Here is a 21,422-nt window from a genome sequence, read left to right as displayed (position 1 = left end):
CTGTCTTTGTAGTAAACGGAATATGAAATCAAAAACTTTATAGATCGCACAGTTAACTTTATGCACGTTATTTGTTTCGACTTGGGTTACACAGTAACGTTTCCTTGCGTGTCAATGATGGTTTCACTTCCAAGGGTACTCCGTCATTCATTATCTTGAACACGTTACATTACCTTTCTAGCGGCAGCGTTTTGGGAAGAACGGGAGGTACCGGTCGGCGACCCGTCGCATAGGTAACTGATGGTTGCTTGATACTCAAAATGACGCTATACTAAACAGCTAAACTATTTAAATTGAACTGTATAAACTATTTTTATAATTATTAACGTGTCTATTAATTATCATCATTTGTATAAAAATCTTTTATTATTACTACCGTTCTCAGACCTACTGTTACGCAATGTACATTATATTTTGGGTCATCGAGATTGCCGGGCGTGCAATGCATTAACGTTGCACAGTAACACAAATCAAAACAAATTACGTGCACAAAGGAAATAGCGCGATTCGCTTGCTACAAGGCTAGAAAATCATCGAATGGAATGAGAAGGCATACGCTTTACGGTGAGTGTTAAATTAGAAACTTATTAAACCACACGAAACACCAGCACTGGCGCCACTGTCACGGCACTCTTGTTTTTATATTGCCTAGCAGGAGGATATAGCCACAAGTATTGCAATAAATCAATCCTCCTTCTTTGTTTTTGTTTTATTCTTTTTAACTGGTGCATTTAGTGCAGTTGAAGAGCCTCCTATATTTTGATTTCCATTTAATTCTGTTGTTGTATTACGTTTACAGATGCAATTGACAATAACACAGAATTCTAAACATACTAGTTAGATGTTTATTATAGAATCTTTTTTAAACCGCCTTCTTCAGATTTATTGAGTTTGTGGCGCCCATCTAGAAGCAGTCAATTATTGAAAATGAGCTGTTGTAGGAGGTTATACGATAAATATTTCACTCATTCTTAACAAAAAATAATCATTATGATTGTCACTTTTATAAAACAGTTCACAGTGAAAAAAATTCATTATTGACAATAAAACAGCCACGTCATCCTTGAGTTAAGCCAACTGCACTTTTCGATGGTGTGATCAATTTTATCATTAATTCAATTAGGAAAAACTGCACACTGATATACTTACCCGCTAGGGATTAGCTGTTTCTCCCTGTGTGTGCTTCGCAAAATGTATTTCAGAGAAACTGCAGACCCTTCTTGCTGCGACCCAGTCATATTATTGCCTTAATGGTGGAGGACAGAGAGAGACGTGAAATATGTTCAGCTTAAGTGCATAAATAATGCTCACTTCAAGTAGTAGTTATTATTTAATTGTCTGCTGACCGGCTCCTAAAGCTGTCTTGGATACGATTATTGAAGTCTTCATGACGCCTGTTGAAATCTACACTTGGCGACCTGCAGCTGAAGCTTCTGAATACAGCTCGGTAGATACGACATTGAAACAGAGGAAAGGAACAGAGTAGGAAACGTTCATGATAACTTAAAGTTGAATGGCTAACCCTCTGCTAAAATTTACCTTACCAAGTTACGGTACCGTAAAATCAGGACAGGAAGAGTTTTCATCTTTAAAACCAACAAAAAATTGATAATTTTAAAAAGAAATATGGCAATCGAAATTATATGTCGTTATAGGTCATCTGCCGAACTTTAAATTTATAACTACATGTGGAACCTAGCTCATTCTCTCACGACGTATAAAAAAATGTTAGTGTTCCTATTCAGTCCTTAGAGAGGGGTGAACAGAAACAGTAGTGTTAATCTAACTATTTTTTCTACTTGTTGGCCTTTGGGGTGAATATGGGATGCCGAAATCTGTTTTGGATGTAGGATGATAAGAAATAAAACCTATTTGGTCCAAAAAAATTCTTTCAGTACAAAAATTAAAAATATTGCATGAATTGAGTGTTTTTGTTCTGTTGTCCAACGAACTGTTCTATCTCTTAAGTGCTTTATTTTAAGTTCAAATTGATTAACTTGGTTTCGTTGTTGATAGCTCACATTAACTCACTGTCGTCACATTTGAAAATAAAAGAAATAACGAAGAGCTGGCGAACAACATCTCCTCGACAAAAAAGATTACATCTCACCTATTAAGATAAACGTGTTTAATCGCATTTTTTAAAGGAACATCAACATAATCTTCACCTTCTAAATCGCAGCGTAAGCTCTTGGATTAAGAACAGTGCAAAGTGGTTCTTAATTTACGTCATGTTCTTGCCCTGTGTTCACCCTAAAGATTATAAAGATGCAACCCTACATTTTCAATCAGCCGAAACACAATACACATTAAAGTGCACTTTAAAACTGAACTTTTGCTTAATGAAACGGAATCCTAAATTTGCTTACGAGGTACTTAAAACAACACAATTTAGATTGGTATTTACAGATAAAGTTAGAAGCAAGCAAATTCAGCACCACATCCGATGTCTGTCATAAAGTGAACAAATTATCAACTGACACTGCCACCAACTTTGAAATTCGTGATTTCCCTGTTATGTTTCTTCACTACCAACTTAGACAAACAACTCTTTCAGTTATAATCCCATTTGTCTGCCGACACGTCAGCCTCGAACTTTTATGGAATGTTCGTTTCTCTTCACTCAATTGTTTCTGTTTAGTCCTTTTCACGGTGCGTTTCGCTCGCTGGCTGTGCAGATCAGCAAGGGCTGGATCCTGGGCCCGGAGCTGTGCGACATGTGGACGTCGAGCGACGTGCTCTGCTGCACAGCGTCCATCTTGCACCTGGTGGCCATCGCGGTGGACCGCTACTGGGCTGTCACCAACGTCGACTACATCCACACGCGCAACTCGTCGCGCATCGGCATCATGATCATCGTAGTCTGGGCCGTCGCGCTCATCGTGTCGCTGGCACCGCAGTTCGGGTGAGTACGTCAGGCCCACGGTCGGCCACCTCCCGTCCCGAAGCGGTACTTTCGTGACTGTGTCCTAAGCTTCCTTTTCGTATGATAATGTACGACTTGGGCACAAAAGTCCTGTAAGTCGCTTTAGTATTGGAATTTCTCTGAAAGAAAATACGCTGCAAATCATTGAAACAATCGTAAGACAGAAAATTTTTTTTACGGAATATTTATCAAGGTCTCTTCACTTTCTGCTAACGGATGGAGTGTAGAACGAATTTTCACCTCTTGGTTTTTGTGCTGTTCTTTATCTCCATTGGTGCAATGGGCAAGCGTGAAACAACGTTGCAGATGACCATCAGCAGTTTGTTTTTATTTTCAGTGCTACAGCTTTCGATCTGTAGACCATTATCAGGGCGAAGCAAAGTGTAATCAGCTTGTCAATACATCTAGTTTGGCTTTACTCTGGCTTGATAATGGTCTCCTGATCGAAACCGGTAGCACAGAGCGTAAAAATAAAATGGTCATCTACAATGAAGTCTCACAATTATTTGGCAGTTTTAAATCCCATCTCATCACAATGCTAAATGAGTAAGTGGTTCACTGATAGAAAGAAAAGGGTCATTTTAGATACCTCATGCAGCTATTTTTCTGAATTGGGGGAAATTACTACTGCTGTTCCACAGAGTTCAGTTCTTGGACTACCTACGTTCTTGCTCTCTCTCTCTCTCTCTCTCTCTCTCTTTCACACACACACACACACACACACACACACCCTCCCTCCTTTTCGCAGAGAAGGACTTTTGCGACAGTTCCACATGTATTAACATTCTGTGCGTTTTACGCAAGTGGTGGGAGACAATGTAGAACACCTGAAGCATTAAAACTACAATCTTAACTTTACCGTGAACTTATTAATCCAGCCTCGAATCCTCTTTGGACCGATGCGGTTTGTCTTGCGGCAGAAAGTGTCACGACGCGCAAATTACCAAGACTGCATTCGCCCAGCTTTTGAGAATAAGAGCACTTACAGACTTCAAACTAGCATTAAACGTAATTTCTAACTTATTTTAAAAGTCTTCTCGCTTACAGTCGAATCAAATAATGAAATGAAAACAGTTAACCGCTTACTAAATGCTCATTTTTCGTTCGGTAAAACTTAAGCACCAAGAACGATGTTTTAATTTGTTATTTCTTTAGTACCTACTTTATTCGATATTCAGCCTTCAAACAGTATCCATATGTATCACCGAAGGTACCTTCAAAATTATATTACTTCAAAATTTATCACAAAAGCTAGTTTCTAAGAAAAAATGTAGGAGTAGATGTTTACAGAATTTAAAAAAAACTGTTGGGACTCAAAGAATCGGGGGTAGTGGGAAAGCTGTTGGTCCCTCATTCTAAAAAAGATTGTAATGTCAAAGATGTTTGCTCTGGCATACGTCACAATCCAAATAAAGTTTGCTTCATTTCTACAGTCACTTGTTAACCTATCATCCGTTACTTCCATATGTGTATGCCATTGTCTGATAAACTGATGAACTATTAATTTTAAGACTGAATTGACTATGTTTTTAAATTATTTTCGAGACCATTGCCCAGTTGCAAGCGGTACTTGTATGTAACGGGTGGTTGAACACTGATGTGTTCGGTTCAAACTGTGGTGTGGATTGATAGTCGAATGTGGACTTCTGACCTAAGTAGTCACTGGTCGTTTGCAATTGGAAATAGAAGGTCTAAATCAGTGCACGTTCTGTGTATGGGTTACTTAAGAGGAACAGAACTCTCACGCGTAGGTGGGAGCCCAGTCCAGAACACTAATTCCGTCACAAATAGGTATTGTTGCTACGTTCTTATTACCAGTGCCTCAAAAGAAAACCCAGAAATTATACATGTGATTGATTTAGCAATTACTACCCATAGATAGTGTAATATATTCATTTCAAGAAACCTATATATAGCAAAATCGACTCTTATGGTTCAAACTAGCGCCAAGTTTATCCCAGCGACTGACCATTAGTTTCCAAATGATAAATGTTTCCTTCTAAATTTTTCATACCAATTTCATTCTTTCATGCTTCTAACTTTTCTTGTTTTCTAGTCTAAGACTCTACTCTTTGTGTCTGGCCGTCTACTTGAATGAACTAGTCATATAAAAATAGTGCTTCCACACATTGATATTCTGTCACATTATGACAGCGACGTACATACCTTACCTTGACACTTGAGAGGTTGTATAAACTTCTTATATAGGGGACATATTCTCAATTTCGATAATCAGGTTTCCACTCATCATTGCTATACAGTAACTCCAGAAATTCTAACTGTGAGCTATTAGTATAATACCAGCCAAGATGCTGAACCAATCAACCGACTTAATCTAGTCAGGTCACGCAGGGTTATACCAACAGTGAACTTTTGAAAAGTGGTAACCTGATCGTGACAGGATGATTTATACGTGTGATTAGTTTATGTACTATCTTACATGAGTATCTTAAACCATCTGACACATGTGATGACTACTGTTGCGCTGGAGTACTGTGTGTCTAGTGTGTGAACAATGTAGTATTGTGGGAAAACTAACTTAGGCATACATGGAAATGAAGTCCCATGCTGCTTGACAGAGCGTAGGGGAACGATGCGGGAGACCCGCACTGCCGCACTAGGCAAGGTCCTAATGGAGGTGGTTTGCCGTTGCCATCCTCCGACCGTAATGGGGATGAATGATGCAGATGAAGACGACACAACAACACCCACTCATCTCGGGGGAGGTGAAAGTCCCTGACCCCTAACCCCGGGAATCGAACCCGGGAAGCGAGAACGCTCCTGCCAGCCTACGAGCTGCGGACATAGGCGTACATAGTGTATGCTAATTTCTGTTGGTCACCCACAACCTTAAAGGTGCAACACATACGCGAGACAACTTTCACTGCTAACCACGTTAAATACTAGCAAAACGTTAAGCAACTAACTAGCTAAAGATCTAAATAACTCACTTAAACACGGGTTCCGAGTTACAGCCGCCAATAGACGATGACGATGCATGACTTGGGGTCGGGAACAAAGACTTTAGAGTCTAATATTACAAACGTGCCGTACGGCATATACCGAACACACGTTTCTGGAGTCAGACCAATAAGATTCAGTTTGTAGCTGCTTTTAAATAGACCTCTACCGGCGCCCTATTCCCATTTGTGACTAATGCATGTGCTAAGCACATATTACATGAATGACAACTGCTGGCTGCTGAACACTGTAAATAATACAGGACACTGATGGTGCCAGCCTGTTTTAGAGTTTTCCTCGTTTTCCTCGTTGGACTGTGGAAACGCAGGTACCAGAATCGTTGGAAATCTACGAGCGTTACAGAGAAATCTTTAATAAGCCTCCACACATTTTGAAATTCCGTTCTCCCGCAAGGTGGACAACTGACGTGACGTCTTCTTCAATACTAAATGCTATGATACATCATTGAATAAAAACTGATATCAACTGCCCATTATCAAGTGCAACTGGGTATGGACACATCATCCACGTAAATAACTGATGCACAGTTTCCAATGACATGGTTGTCACTGGACACGAGCTCGGAATAGGTGTCCGCGAATCACGCATACACAAGTGTTACACATGTATCTTCATGCAACAAATAAAAAATTCTCACTTTTACTGCATTAGTGTAAACCTTTATTTGAACTATATTAATTGGTGGAAATGTTAATGGAATTTAACCACTAATACAAGCAGTTAGCAGCTTTGATACCAGCTTTGCATTTCCTTAACTGAAACACCATGGTTCTATCGTATTATTAACAGTAATACGGCTTTTTAGATTCAGTCAATTTAATTAATGAAAAACAGTATTGTGTGGAACTTCCAGGTTGAAACCGTCTCCAATGAGTCGATATTCCCATGCAATACAAGACTACTTGATGAGCAGTACTTTTTGAATGCAAAAAGAATTAATTAGCTACAACCTATTATTCTGTTCATTGAGGAGCTCTTTGATTTCACTCTAGATATAAACCCCTACAAGTACAATCATAAAAACTGTTGTGGATATTGTTTAAATTACAACGCTTATAGCTGAGTACACGTAGTTTGTCGATAAATACTTCGCGCTTGTATCCACTGAGGTGCATGCAATGCGTAACTATGTATGGCATTTGATTCCTTTTTTGTAATACTTATTATGTGATGTGACTACGCCCATTGTGCACTTCTGTGTCAGCAGACTACTGAAAATAGCTGCTGGTGCTTAGTGATGTACTTATTTGAAGTAACAGCCTGATGGAACAATGTCTGTTTTTAAATTCATTGAGGCCACTATGCCCACCTAGAAGAGGTCGGTCAGTCGTAACACAAGCTACGGGTCGCACTGCCACGTGTGTTCCATGCGACCAGGTGGAAGGACCCGGAGTACCTGGACCGCATCAACGTGCAGCAGCGCTGCCTGGTGAGCCAGGACGTGGCATACCAGATCTTCGCGACGTGCTCCACGTTCTACGTGCCGCTGCTCGTCATCCTGGTGCTCTACTGGAAGATATTCCAGACGGCGCGCAAGAGGATACACCGTCGACGCCAGCAGCGGCCGCTGGCGCCCTCAGTCGCCGCCGCCGCTGCCGCGGCCGCCGTCACTGCCAGGTGCGTCCCGAGAACATAAACAAATCCTGACCACATTTTAGTAACAACAGTTATAGTACTACATGCATTTCTCTAGTGTTGTGGCTGCCTGTCTAGCATCTAAGTCCATCGACTTTTTTCACGCTGCCACGAGCTTTCAATAACTGATGCTAAAAATCTCCTCTTTGTAGACTTTTTGTATCCAACGTCGAACGTCTTCGATGACCTCGTTGTTCTATTCCTTATCTTCTGCAACAATACTTCCCTCCACTGTCCTCCCCCCTCCCCCCAGTACAAAGTTAACTATTTCTGGTTACATATGCACACGCTAAATCACTAATATAAATTATTTTACAGAATAATGGAAAGACTGATAGAACCCGACCTCAGGTTCTAAATCTGGAAAAAATGTACACTCTTGAAAATACTGTTCTTACTATTTATCTTAGAATGAAGATAAGAAAGGCTACGTTTACAGCATTTACAAATATTTTTTTTGACATTATAGACTAGAATATACTATTTTTAAATTCTGTAGGTGGTGGGGTTAAAATACAGAAAGCGAAACGTTATCAGCAGATTGTACGGAAAGCAGACTGCAGTTCTGAAAGGGGGGGGGGGTCATCATGGGAAGCTGTAATTCCAAAACGTGTGACGCAGGATTGCTATTTATTCCTGTATTGAGACACCATTAAAAGAAATGAAGGAGAACTTACGAAAGAAATTAAAGTTCGGAAGTTTGACGATGACGTTGTACTTCTTTAAGACACAGCAAAGGACCTAGAAGTGGATTTGAACGGAACATACAGTGTCTTGAATAAAGAGACTATAAAATGAACATCTACAAAAGTGAAACAGTGATGATGTTGGGGTGTAGTCATATTCAGTTATATAAAGCAGGGGAAATTAGGGAAGACGAGTTTTAAAAGTAGTGAGAATATGAGATGCAGAGTGGTAACCGTAAGAAAAGAACGAACAAGAGAGGTGTTTTAAGACCTAACATAAATTTAGATAGACATGTGTGGTGTCTTTTCTTTCGGACATTTCGGAAAGAACACACAGCACTTATACATATAATTAAGGAGAGACGGCGAATGATCTCTTCAGTGGATAAGCACAACAGGCTCAAACTTTTACGGGCATTGGCGAAATGCCCCAAGTAATGAGGATAATGAGCAAGCGGCACCACAGTAGTAGTGTGCAGATAAGTTGAGAATTTGGTCTGACGGGAGGCATGTTAGGACGTTATGTTAACCGGGGACGTAGAAACGACGGAGAGGCTCCGTCCCTGCCGCAGCCGCAGTGGTCCGCAACCCCACGACGACTACCGCAGTCCTCTTCACCCCACCACCGCCCCACACCGAACCCAGGGTTACTGTGCGGTTCGGCCCCCGGTGGACCTCGCAGGGAACGTCTCACACCAAGCGAGTGTAACTAACCCCAATGCGTGCGTGGTAGAGTAATGGTGGTGTACGCGTGCGTGGAGATCTTGTTTGCGCAGCAATCGCCGACATAGTGTAGCTGAGGTGGAATAAGGGGAACCAGCCCGCATTTGGCGAGGCAGATGGAAAGCCGCCTAAATACCATCCACACACTGGCCGGCTCACCGGATCTCGACAAAAATCCGCCGGGCAGATTGGTGCCGTGGACCGGCGCTCCTTCCCACCCGGAAAGCCGTGCGTTAGACCGCACGGCTAGCATGTTAGGATACTTCGTGCATTTACAAGGACCATTGTGTCCAAACGGCCGTCAGTCTGCCTTCGACACTGGTGAGGCGCGCCCACCTTGTTTGTGTCTCGCCTGTTGTGCTGCTTGCGAGCGAGCCCGCGGTTGTTTACTTCCGGGTAGCGGCTTGTCTCAGAGTCCGAATTCATCCACCATAATGCCATCCTCTTACTCCCAAGCCACGGTTAAATTAACTTTTACTGTGGACCACGAACGACCGAAGGCGTATGAAGTAGAACGTTTTACACCGGATGAAATGCGTCTCCTGTCACAAGAGTCCTCTGAATACATTTTTAGAGCCTCAGTACAGCAGTGTACATAATGAAAAGCCGTGTGCCGAGGTTGTGCGGCGCCACGCTAACGCTCTCAAATTCCGATACTCTGAAGGACTTATAGGAACTGTCGTGATTGATCACACTGATTTTGGCCTCTGAACTTTGTGGGTTTTCGTACTCCCGTTTGATGTACCGTCGAGGTTGTGGTTTCCGCTCTTAAACCTTACGGAAATGTCGTCAGAGGATGTTCCTGCAACATGGAAGACGGTCGAAATATACCGCGTCCTCAGTGGTTCCAGTCAGATCAAAACTGATCTACGGAAGCACGTATATTCCTAATTGGTTATTGCCTGCTGCAGGGTTGTCGTCTTGTACGACGGCCAGTTGGGCACCTGTTCAGGTGTGGCCGAGAGGGCCATGTCCGTTCTGGGTGTCTCCGACGCAGACTGGTTCAGAAACAGATCGGAGACGTTGCTCTTCCTGCGGCGGCCACTGTGTTACCTCTCTCTTACGCGACTACGGCTGAGCTGCCTGCTTCGTCCTGTCTGAATCGGTCAGTACTAGCTTCCACACTTCTCGGCGAAGAATCCTGCCGGATACAAATAAACGATGACCGTTAGCAGGCACAAGCTGTCTGTTGCGACGCCGTGGTTGTTGATCATGGAACTCTACTGACCTCCGCTTTTCTTCCATCTGGCCACATGTCAGACGATAGCCGCCCGCCATTCGACACGGAACGGCGTGTCAAGAAGTAGCGGTCGCTGAGGAAACGGAAGAGACAACGCCGTATACCTACTGATGACTGCCTCCATCGGATGTGTGCACAGGATGACGATCCTGCTACTGATGGTGCGCTGTCCTCTGAGACCCTGACACCTGACGACACGACGTCCTTCCCCTCCTCCATCTGCAGTCAGAGTCCACCCCTAGACACCGACCTTCGCCCTCCTGCGTCTGATACGGTTGCCTCCTGTGTGTTACGCTATCTGTGGGCGCACCTCTGATAGTGTTACTTTATGTATGTATCATGTGCCTAGCAGAGCCATAGCCCTTTTCGTTGGCTCTCATATGGCGCAGTTGCGCCGTTGTCCTACGTGTCTTACCAGTCATTTGTTGGAGGCCATTTCACCACACTCTCTCTCAACACCTATCCCGTTTTCGGACGTCCCGACGTCCTTCTTTTACTGCCGCTACTTTTTCCTTCACCTGAGCTACGTTCGTACTGCGATAATGCCAGCCCATTTGACATCCACGAAGGCGATCAATGACTTTCTTCAGATGCACAAGTCATCGAAGGTGGTTGGGGGGAAGCATCCCCACGTCGACTGGCGTGCTGTTTGGCGATCGGTGTGGTCTCCTTATCTTGACACTGACGTCCAGTTCGCATGGTAGCTTACAGTCAATGGGAAGCAAATATGCCAGTCAAGCCTTCGCAGGATTAACCTCGCAGACACCCCGTTGTGTGTCGCCTGTGATGTTTTGGACACAGACGAGCAAAACCTGGAGTGCAGATCGGCAGGAGAGGTTACCCGTACGACTCCTCATCAGATACGTTCTCAACTGTTCCTCTTTCCGGACGCAGGCTGCTTCCGCAAGCAAAGACGAATTCTGTGAAGCGGATTTTTGGACACGTGACTCACTACTTGTTTTGTTTGCTGATGACGACAAAAAAAATTAGATGCACTTCATTACGTCGACTGACGTCATAGTCTGATCTCTAACCAGAATGTACGGATTATGGGTCCACTAGAACCCAGTAGACGTGAGAACACAAAAGGACACAGTGAAACATGCCAGCTACGTGGGCGACAGTCTGATGCACTCTTACATGGCAGAGGAATATTCACGGTGCTTGCGGGAAAAAAAACCCACAGAGGATGTGTGCCCGACCATTCAGCCAGAAATCTCCGAAAGACACCCAAAAGAGTCTTCCCTCACCGTAAAGCGATTTAGGAACCACCAGCCCAGCGTGGTCCGCTGTGTCAGTAAGACAGAGACAACAGCACGGCTACAGAACAAAAGCACCAGTCCAGCGGGGCAGGTGCTCCAGCCCAGTGACCTCTCTGTATCCCCAGCGTCCTACTTGGCCCATTATTTCTAAGAATTCGTCCGGCAGTCTAGTCCCTTAGGAACAACTCTCTGTAACGACGTTCTTCCTTTGAAACATGTGCTAGTGAAACAGACCCCACAAAAATACGGAGAAAGGAAGGAAAGATCTATCACCTAAGTAATCAGAGCGACGAGTTGTGGATTCTCGCCGGCCGGTGTGGCCGAGCAGTTCTAGGCGCTTTAGTCCGGAATCGTGTTGCTGCTACGGTCATAGGTTCGAATCCTGCCTCGGGCATGAATGTGTGTGATGTCCTTAGGTTAGTTACGATTAAGTACTTCCAAGTCTAGGGGACTGATGACGTCATATGTTAAGTCTCATAGTGCTTAGAGCCATTTGAACCATTCTTTTGTAGATTCTCTCAGTACCCAGTCACTGTCATTTCATAACATTAAGCGACACACTATCAACAAATAAACATCACACACGCAATGAGAATGAAAGGGTGGCAAACATAAATGGCTTTCACTTGAAACAGCAATGTCTGTGGTGTTTGAAACAAATTGTTATTGGAAGGGCATGACTCTATTCTCCGTTTTTCCGTTGATTAGTATCTATTTACGATTAGTTTTCTTACCTCGTGTTACGTGGCTGCTAGCAGTCCACTACTGCTTATAGGTGCGTTGGACAGTTCGCACTGATACACAAAAAAAATCAAGTATTTCATTCATGGATGTAGTCATCGGTATGCACAAACCCGTAGTCCTTTTCTGCCATTTCACGTCAACACGTCCATTAATATTACACCATAGAAGCGGCTGAGACATACACTATATGACCAAAAACAGCCTGATACCTATTAATACACAGTAGTGTGCGGGTGTCCACAGCTTGCCTCTATGATCTTGACTCTCCTGGAGATGCTTTCACTGTGCTGTTTGAATACGTGTCGGGAGGTGGGGGGGATGGTTACTCATTCTTCTTCAAGAGCCGAAACCAGAGTACGTACCGACGGTGGACGCTGGGTCTGGAGGGAAATCGAAGTACTGTCTCATCTCCAAAGTCTTCCATAGGGTGTATCGGCATTGTTATGGCACAAAATATAACGGGTTGAAATTTAGAAAATTTTATTAAAGCTCATTCACTTTACTACAAGCAAAGCGCGGGCACGCCAGAGGCAGAGGCACAGGCAAAACCAGGAAACAAGCAGTACGTCGCAAATGGATCGGGCGACGATACTTTACAGCACCGCCCCAAGAGGGAGAGAATGAGCTCAGCAGAAAATACCACAGGACAAAAAACTGACGGTTATGACACGTATATATGTTATCTCGTAAGAGATTTCGAAATAAATTGTACCTATTTCGAAACAACCAGTATCACAGGACCTACAAAGCAGTTATGGCGTGTTAAGGGAAGTGTGCGGCAGTGTATGTGCTCTGTTTGATGTATTTGACTCTTCAGAGCCTTGCTGATAAAGTTACGGCTTTTATTTTAATGTTGTTAATGTTGCTTGGGAGTGTCTTTTCTGTGAGTTTTGCGTCCATGTTTTCAATAGCTAGATTGCAATGTACCACATGTACTGGCTTTATAATTCACGTATCCATTGACCTGAAGATGACAGTACAACTGTGCCGAAACCAGAAACCAGAATATGTATCAACTGTGATGTGGCCAACAAAACTTCGATTTTGGAAGCTTTTAGAAGTTTCCAAGTAAGTATTGACGGATTTTGCGACTTGGGTTCAAAAATGGTTCAAATGGCTCTGAGCACTATGGGACTTAACCTCAGTCCCCTAGAACTTAGAACTACTTAAACCTAACTAACCTAGGGACATCACACACATCCACGCCCGAGGCAGGATTCGAAGCTGCGACCGTAGCGGTCGCGCGGTTCCAGACTGTAAATCTACATCTACATCTACATTTATACTCCGCAAGCCACCCAACGGTGTATGGCGGAGGGCACTTTACATGCCACTGTCATTACCTCCCTTTTCTGTTCCAGTCGCGTATGGTTCGCGGGATGAACGACTGTCTGAAAGCCTCCGTGCGCGTTCGAATCTCTCTAATTTTACATTCGTGATCTCCTCGGGAGGTGTAAGTAGGGGGAAGCAATATATTCGATACGTCATTCAGAAACCCACCCTCTCGAAACCTGGACAGCAAGCTACACCGCGATGCAGAGCGCCTCTCTTGCAGAGTTTGCCACTTGAGTTTGCTAAACATCTCCGTAACGCTATCACGGTTACCAAAGAACCCTGTGATGAAACGCGCCGCTCTTCTTTGGATCTTCTCTATCTCCTCCGTCAAACCGATCTGGTACGGATCCCACACTGATGAGCAATACTCAAGTATAGGTCGAACGAGTGTTTTGTAAGCCACCTCCTTTGTTGATGGACTACATTTTCTAAGGACTCTCCCAATGAATCTCAACCTGGTACCTGCCTTACCAACAAATAATTTTATATGATCATTCCACCTCAAATCGTTCCGCACGCACACTCCCAGATATTTTACAGAAGTAACTGCTACCAGTGTTTGTTCCGCTATCATATAATCATGCAATAAAAGATCCTTCTTCCTATGTATTCGCAATACATTACATTTGTCTATGTTAAGGGTCAGTTGCCACTCCCTGCACCAAGTGCCTATCCGCTGCAGATCTTCCTGCATTTCGCTACAATTTTCTAATGCTGCAACTTCTCTGTATACTACAGCATCATCCGCGAAAAGCCGCATGGAACTTCCGACACTATCTACTAGGTCATTTATATATATTGTGAAAAGCAATGGTCCCATAACACTCCCCTGTGGCACTCCAGAGGTTACTTTAACGTCTGTAGACGTCTCTCCATTGATAACAACATGCTGTGTTCTGTTTGCTAAAAATTCTTCAATCCAGCCACACAGCTGGTCTGATATTCCGTAGGCTCTTACATTGTTTATCAGGCGACAGTGCGGAACTGTATCGAACGCTTTCCGGAAGTCATGGAAAATAACATCTACCTGGGAGCCTGTATCTAATATTTTCTGGGTCTCTTGAAATAATAAAACGAGTTGGGTCTCACACGATCGCTGTTTCCGGAATCCATGTTGATTCCTACAGAGTAGATTCTGGGTTTCCAAAAGCGACATGATACGCGAGAAAAAACATGTTCTAAAATTCTACAACAGATCGTCAGAGAAATAGGTCTATAGTTTTGCGCATCTGCTCGACGACCCTTCTTGAAGACTGGGACTACCTGTGCTCTTTTCAAATCATTTGGAACCTTCCGTTCCTCTAGAGACTTGCGGTACACGGCTGTTAGAAGGGGTGCAAGTTCTTTCGCGTACTCTGTGTAGAATCGAATTAGTATCCCGTCAGGTCCAGTGGACTTTCCTCTGTAGAGTGATTCCAGTTGCTTTTCTATTCCTTGGACACTTATTTCGATGTCAGCCATTTTTTCGTTTGTGCGAGGATTTAGAGAAGGATCTGCAGTGCGGTCTTCCTCTGTGAAACAGCTTTGGAAAAAAGTTGTTTAGTATTTCAGCTTTACGCGTGTCATCCTCTGTTTCAATGCCATCATCATCCAGGAGTATCTGGATATGCTGTTTCGAGCCACTTACTGATTTAACGTAAGACCAGAACTTCCTAGGATTTTCTGTTAAGTCGGTACATAGAATTTTACTTTGGAATTCACTGAACGCTTCACGCATAGCCCTCCTTACGCTAACTTTGACATCGTTTAGCTTCTGTTTGTCTGAGAGGTTTTGGCTGCGTTTACACTTGGAGTGAATCTCTCTTTGCTTTCGCAGTAGTTTCCTAACTTTGTTGTTGAACCACGGTGGGTTTTTCCGGTCCCTCACAGTTTTACTCGGCACGTACCTGTCTAAAACGTATTTTACGATTGCCTTAAACTTTTTCCATAAACACTCAACATTGTCAGTGTCGGAAGAGAAATTTTCGTTTTGATCTGTTAGGTAGTCTGAAATCTGCCTTCTATTACTCTTGCTAAACAGATAAACCTTCCTCCCTTTTTTTATATTCCTATTATCTTCCACAAAAAAATGGTTCAAATGGCTCTGAGCAATATGGGACTTAACTACTGTGGTCATCAGTCCCCTAGAACTTAGAACTACTTAAACCTAACTAACCTAAGGTCATCACACACATCCATGCCCGAGGCAGGATTCGAACCTGCGACCGTAGCAGTCGCGCGGTTCCGGACTGCGCGCCTAGAACCGCTAGACCACCGCGGCCGGCTATCTTCCACATTCAGGGATGCTGCAACGACCTTATGATCACTGATTCCCTGTTCTGCACTTACAGAGTCGAAAAGTTCGGGTCTGTTTGTTGTCAGTAGGTCCAAGACGTTATCTCCACGAGTCGGTTCTCTGTTTAATTGCTCGAGGTAATTTTCGGATAGTGCCTAGAACCGCTCGGCCACCCTGGCCGGCTGCGACTTGGGATAGAACAATAATTATAGTGGTGCAACATCACCTTTTCATGTTTACGCTATAGTGTGGTTGTATGTCTTACAAGGATCGGCATTAATTTCCGTAGCTTCGAGAAACTTCTTTCTTCCACCGACGTGCCGGTCTTCTACGTCAGAATCACCGTTCTTGACGCGTTGGTAACATTCTTTTCACGTTCATTCACTAATAAGTGCTTTACGAGAGGTCTTATCCAGAATTTTATGAACCTCAACCGCAGATTTCTTCGTGTTAAAGCAAAAATTAAAACTTCCCACAAATTACGAGAACTGGCCTCCTAGTTTGACATAATTTTATAGCGCAGACGCAAATCGACTAATATTTTGATAGCTTTATGTTGATAAATACCTAAACTTATCTATGACACTTACGACCTACTACCTGCACAACCATTTGCCGCTACTGCTATCTATTGCAAAACGGCGTGAGCAATGTTGTAGATCTAATACATCACGGTGTGCTCCCATCGTTAACATGAGGTGTTACTACAAACGTCAAGTGAATATGGCACACAAAATATTCTTACCTCCAAACAACTTTTCTGCTGCACGCTGCTTATTTCGCGTAAGGTATATGAAAACGATGATATTTACTAACTTAACGTCGTTCTCTGAACTTTATTAGTGATCCCAAGTAAAATACGCCAAGTAATTTTGCTCTACTCACTTCATGCAACCTGTACGAAGCCTGGGCAGGTCGCTACTTACATAATATACTCTACTGGCCATTAAAATTGCTGCACCACGAAGATGACGTGCTACAGACGCGAAATTTAACCGACAGGAAGAAGATGCTGTGATATGCAAATGATTAGCTTTTCAGAGCATTCACACAATGTTGGCGCCGATGGAGACACGTACGCTTGCTGACATGAGGAAAGTTTCCAACCGATTTCTCATAAACAAAGAGCAGTTGACCGGCGTTACCTTGTGAAACGTTGTTGTGATGCCTCGTGTAAGGAGGAGAAATGCGCACCATCACGTTTACGAATTTGATAAAGGTCGGATTGTAGCCTATCGCGATTGCGGTTTATCGTATCGCGACATTGCTAGCAGCATTGCTCGAGATCCAATGATTGTTAGCAGAATGTGGACTCGGTGGGTTCAGGAGGGTAACACGGAACGGCCTCGTATCACTAGCAGCCGAGATGACAGGCAACTTATCCCCATGGCTGTAACGGATCGTGTAGCCACGCCTCGATCCCTCAGTCAACGCATGGGGACGTTTGCAAGAAAACAACCATCTGCACGAACAGTTCAACGACGTTTGCAGCAGCATGGATGATCGGCTCGGAGACGATGGCTGCGGTTACCCTTGACGCTGCACCACAGACGGGAGCGCCTGCGATAGTGTACTGAACGACGAACCTGGGTGTACGAATGACAAAACGTTATTTTTTCGGATGAATCTAGGTTCTGTTTACAGCATCATGATGGTGGCATCCGTTGTGAACGCACATTGGAAGCATGTATTCATCATCGCGATACTGGCGTATCACCCGGCGTAACCGTATGGGGTGCCATTGGTTACACGTCTCGGTCATCTCTTTTTCGCATTGGCGGCACTTTGAACAGTGGACGTTACATTTCAGAGGTGTTACGAACCGTGGCTCTATACTTCATTCGATCCCTGCGAAACCCTACATTTCAGCAAGATAATGCACGACCGTATGTTGCAGGTCCTGTACGGGCCTTCTGGATACAGAAAATGTTCGACTGGTTCCCTGGCCAGCACATTCTCCACATCTCTCGCCAATTGAAAACATCTGGTCTGTGGTGGCCGAGCAACTGGCTCGTCACAATATGCCAGTCACTACTCTTGATGAATTGTGGTATCGTATTGAAGCTGCATGGACAGCTGTACCTGTACATGCTCTGTTCGACTCAACGCCCAGGCGTATCAAGGCCGTTATTACAGCCAGAGGTGGTTGTTCTGGGTACTGATTTCTCAGGATCTATGCACCCAAATTGCGTGAAAATGTAATCACATGTCAGTTCTAGTATAATATATTTGATCCAATGAATACGCGTTTGTCATCTGCATTTCTTCTTGGTGTAGCAATTTTAATGGCCAGTAGTGTAGCAACCAGAAGTAGTGAACACGGGAAAACATTTTATCTGCCAAAAGTAACACTAGCAATAAAGGATTCCATTGAATATCACGTCCACAGCCCTCTGCATAACAGAAATTTTAGTCAGAAAACTGGCCTAGTTCAGATTGTTACTGTGGGACTCACGTCCGTGACCGTACACAGGCCGGACAAGGCATCGGCTGCTGCGGCCCGGCCGCCAGCGACGCCGGGGGCGGAGAGCCGTCCGCCGTCCCTGTCGCTGCCGTCTCCCGGCCCCACCGCCGCCCCCGTGCCGGCCTCACTGCTGCCCGGCGCCGCCTCCGCCCGCACGGGACCCACCGTCAAGTTCCTGTCCAAGCGCCGCTTCCGCCGCCTGCGCGCCAGCAAGAAGTCGTCCGCCGCCGAGGCGCTCGTGTCGTCTCTCGCACTCGTCGAGGGGCAGTCCACCGCCTCGGCAGAAGCTATCAGCGATGACGCGACCAGTGGCGTCCCTGCCACCACATCGTCGCCCACGGTAATTGCAGTTCTCTGTGTTTATTTTCAGCAAGCAAATGCAAAAACTGCAAGACGGGGTAGAGGAAAGTGGTGTTCACTCTGTCTGTAGTCTGTTCCGAATTACTTTAGATTTGATGCTTCGGAAGAAACACGTGGAGGGGCGGGACAGTGTTGCCATTTCCCGCAAAGAGCACACACATGGCCTTACATTTCAGTCATTTTGCTCAATCTCGCTAACTATCCGATGTACAAATATGGAACTGGCATCTACATATACATCTACATCTACATCCATACTCCGCAGGCCACCTGACGGTGTGTGGCGGAGGGTACCTTGAGTACCTCTATCGGTTCTCGCTTCTATTCCAGTCCCGTATTGTTCGTGGAAAGAAGGATTGCCGGTATGCCTCTGTGTGGCTCTAATCTCTCTGATTTCATCCTCATGGTATGTTCGCGAGATATACGTAGGAGGGAGCAATATACTCCTTGACTCCTCGGTGAAGGTATGTTCTCGAAACTTCAACAAAAGCCCGTACCGAGCTATTGAGCGTCTCTCTTGCAGAGTCTTCCACTGGAGTTTATCTATCATCTCCGTAACGCTTTCGTGATTACTAAATGATCCTGTAACGAAGCGCGCTGCTCTCCGTTGGATCTTCTCTATCTCTTCTATCAACCGTATCTGGTACGGATCCCACACTGGTGAGCAGTATTCAAGCAGTGGGCGAACAAGTGTACTGTAACCTACTTCCTTTGTTTTCGGATTGCATTTCCTTAGGATTCTTCCAATGAATCTCAGACTGGCATCTGCTTTACCGACGATCAACTTTATATGACCATTCCATTTTAAATCAGTCCTAATGCGCACTCCCAGATAATTTACGGAATTAACTTCTTCCAGTTTCTGACCCGCTATATTGTAGCTAACTGAGAAAGGATCTTTCTTTCTATGCATTCGCAGCACACTACACTTGTCTACATTGAGATTCAATTGCCATTCCCTGCACCATGAGTCAATTTGCTACAGATCCTCCTGCATTTCAGCACAATTTTCCATTGTTACAACCTCTCGATATACCACAGCATCATGCGCAAAAAGCCTCAGTGAACTTCCGATGTTATCGACAAGTATCATTCTCTTCTGGAGAAGCTACACTATGTTTTCTATTTAGTTTCATTTCTGACAGCAATTTTGAAGACGACGTGTGTTGGGGTGGGACACTACAAATGTAGTGTGTGGACCTACAAGGTGAGAATGTGGGTCTCGCGGGAGGCGTGCGCGAGATAGTCCCTGCAGTCGCGCTGTCACCTGTGCCCTCTGTGGCTCATGACAGTGGAGGTGCTAAATGTATGCTACTGCTAAAGACTGCATATCATTCCTCATTCTTTGAATGCTGTAATTTATGACTGCAATTATATGTCACCTTATTTATGTCATTTCGTTGTAAGCTAGCCATTTCTGTTACTGTTATTGTGGAATGAAATAAAAAAAGATGGATAGAGCGTCTGCCATGTAAGCAGGAGATCCCGGGTTCGAGTCCCGGTCGGGGCACACATTTTCACCTGTCCCCGTTGATATATATCAACGCCCGTTAGCAGCTGAAATTATTAATGTAATTCTAATTTCGACGTATGAAAAGTTTACGAACATACCCTTCCTGCCGTTCGACATGCGTCACACTTTATTGTTATTGATTTTTAAGTAAACACACTAAGCGAACGAAATGTTTAGATTACATTTTCGACTGCTACAAACCGTAATTTGTTGGGGCCTTATAGTACAATATAATGTGCTTTAAGTGTGACGCGCGTGGAAACCTCAGTGGTAGCCCGTTTAGTTTAATTGACGGAAACAGAGCGCTAGGTTTATAACTACATTGCTGATATATTTTTCGATTATACTTCCCACTTATGAGTAACATGACAAAAAATATTTCTGTTAATTGGGGTTGTGGTATTTGTCTTACCGGTTAGGAAGAAAGAGGACTAGTGACAACAGAATACACTTCCTCATTTTTGCAACAACTATAATGCAAGGAGCGACATGAGTTTCTTTTGTGCGATTAAGACCGAATTTCTGAGATAAACTTCATTCGGACTCAGTTGCTATTAAGGAGGTTTCCCGGGCTCGGAGCCTTATTTTATACTCATGTTCAACAAGCTTTTGTCGAAGAATTATTTTTTGATACAAATGTTTATTAATAAATTTATTAATAAAAAAGTAAATATCTTAAATACTATGCAAATAATTCGTGGCCAGTAAACTGATGAGCCTTTGCAGCACAAAATGATGTCCAAAATACCTATCCGCGGATTGCACAACTAAATGGTTCGCACGATTGAGGGTGAAGAACAAGTTGCTATCAAAATTAAACATATGTACATTACCAGTATGAAATTCTCCACCGGGTGAACCTGGGAAATCAAATTCCTTGAAGTTCATTTCAAAACGGCGGCCACCTGAAAACTTAGGTGCTATAAATCGACTTATTTTGTTGCCTTTAAATGTGTATAAATAATAAACATTTTGAAAAATTATTGTTTTTTGAGGTTCACGCTAAACTTACAAATGTCTGATTTACTGAATCCAAAAGGGCACCCAGTTTTACCGAGTACTTTTATATTAATCGTTTAAAGTAGTTAAACAAACTTTATCTTGAGAAATACACATTTAGGGTATTGAGTTCGATTTTTGTGCACACAAGTTTAAAATTTTGCAACTTACCATTAATCGTTACGTGGGCATACAGTAAACCTCCCTCTCCTTCAAAAACCGTTACATATGGGTTACTTCGAGAATAGTTACGAGCCAGAGGTCCTGTAGAGAGCTCA

At 43.8% G+C, this 21,422-nt stretch overlaps 1 protein-coding gene across 1 annotated transcript in view; it reads left to right on the top strand.

Moving 5' to 3' along the window:
* LOC124606163 (5-hydroxytryptamine receptor-like) overlaps window positions 1-21,422 on the top strand; it is a 418,672-nt gene that overhangs the window by 372,016 nt on the left and 25,234 nt on the right. Inside the window, exons 2-4 of the mRNA XM_047138130.1 lie at window positions 2,679-2,905; window positions 7,286-7,490; window positions 18,244-18,612. Coding sequence (XP_046994086.1) covers window positions 2,679-2,905; window positions 7,286-7,490; window positions 18,244-18,612 — 801 coding nt within the window. The remainder of the gene's footprint in view (window positions 1-2,678; window positions 2,906-7,285; window positions 7,491-18,243; window positions 18,613-21,422) is intronic.

Source organism: Schistocerca americana, chromosome 3, assembly GCF_021461395.2.
Source record: "Schistocerca americana isolate TAMUIC-IGC-003095 chromosome 3, iqSchAmer2.1, whole genome shotgun sequence".
NCBI classification, from domain to species: Eukaryota; Metazoa; Arthropoda; class Insecta; order Orthoptera; family Acrididae; genus Schistocerca; species Schistocerca americana.
The sequence above is the reverse complement of the archived record's forward strand: the minus strand, read 5'-3'. Positions and strand labels throughout refer to the sequence as shown.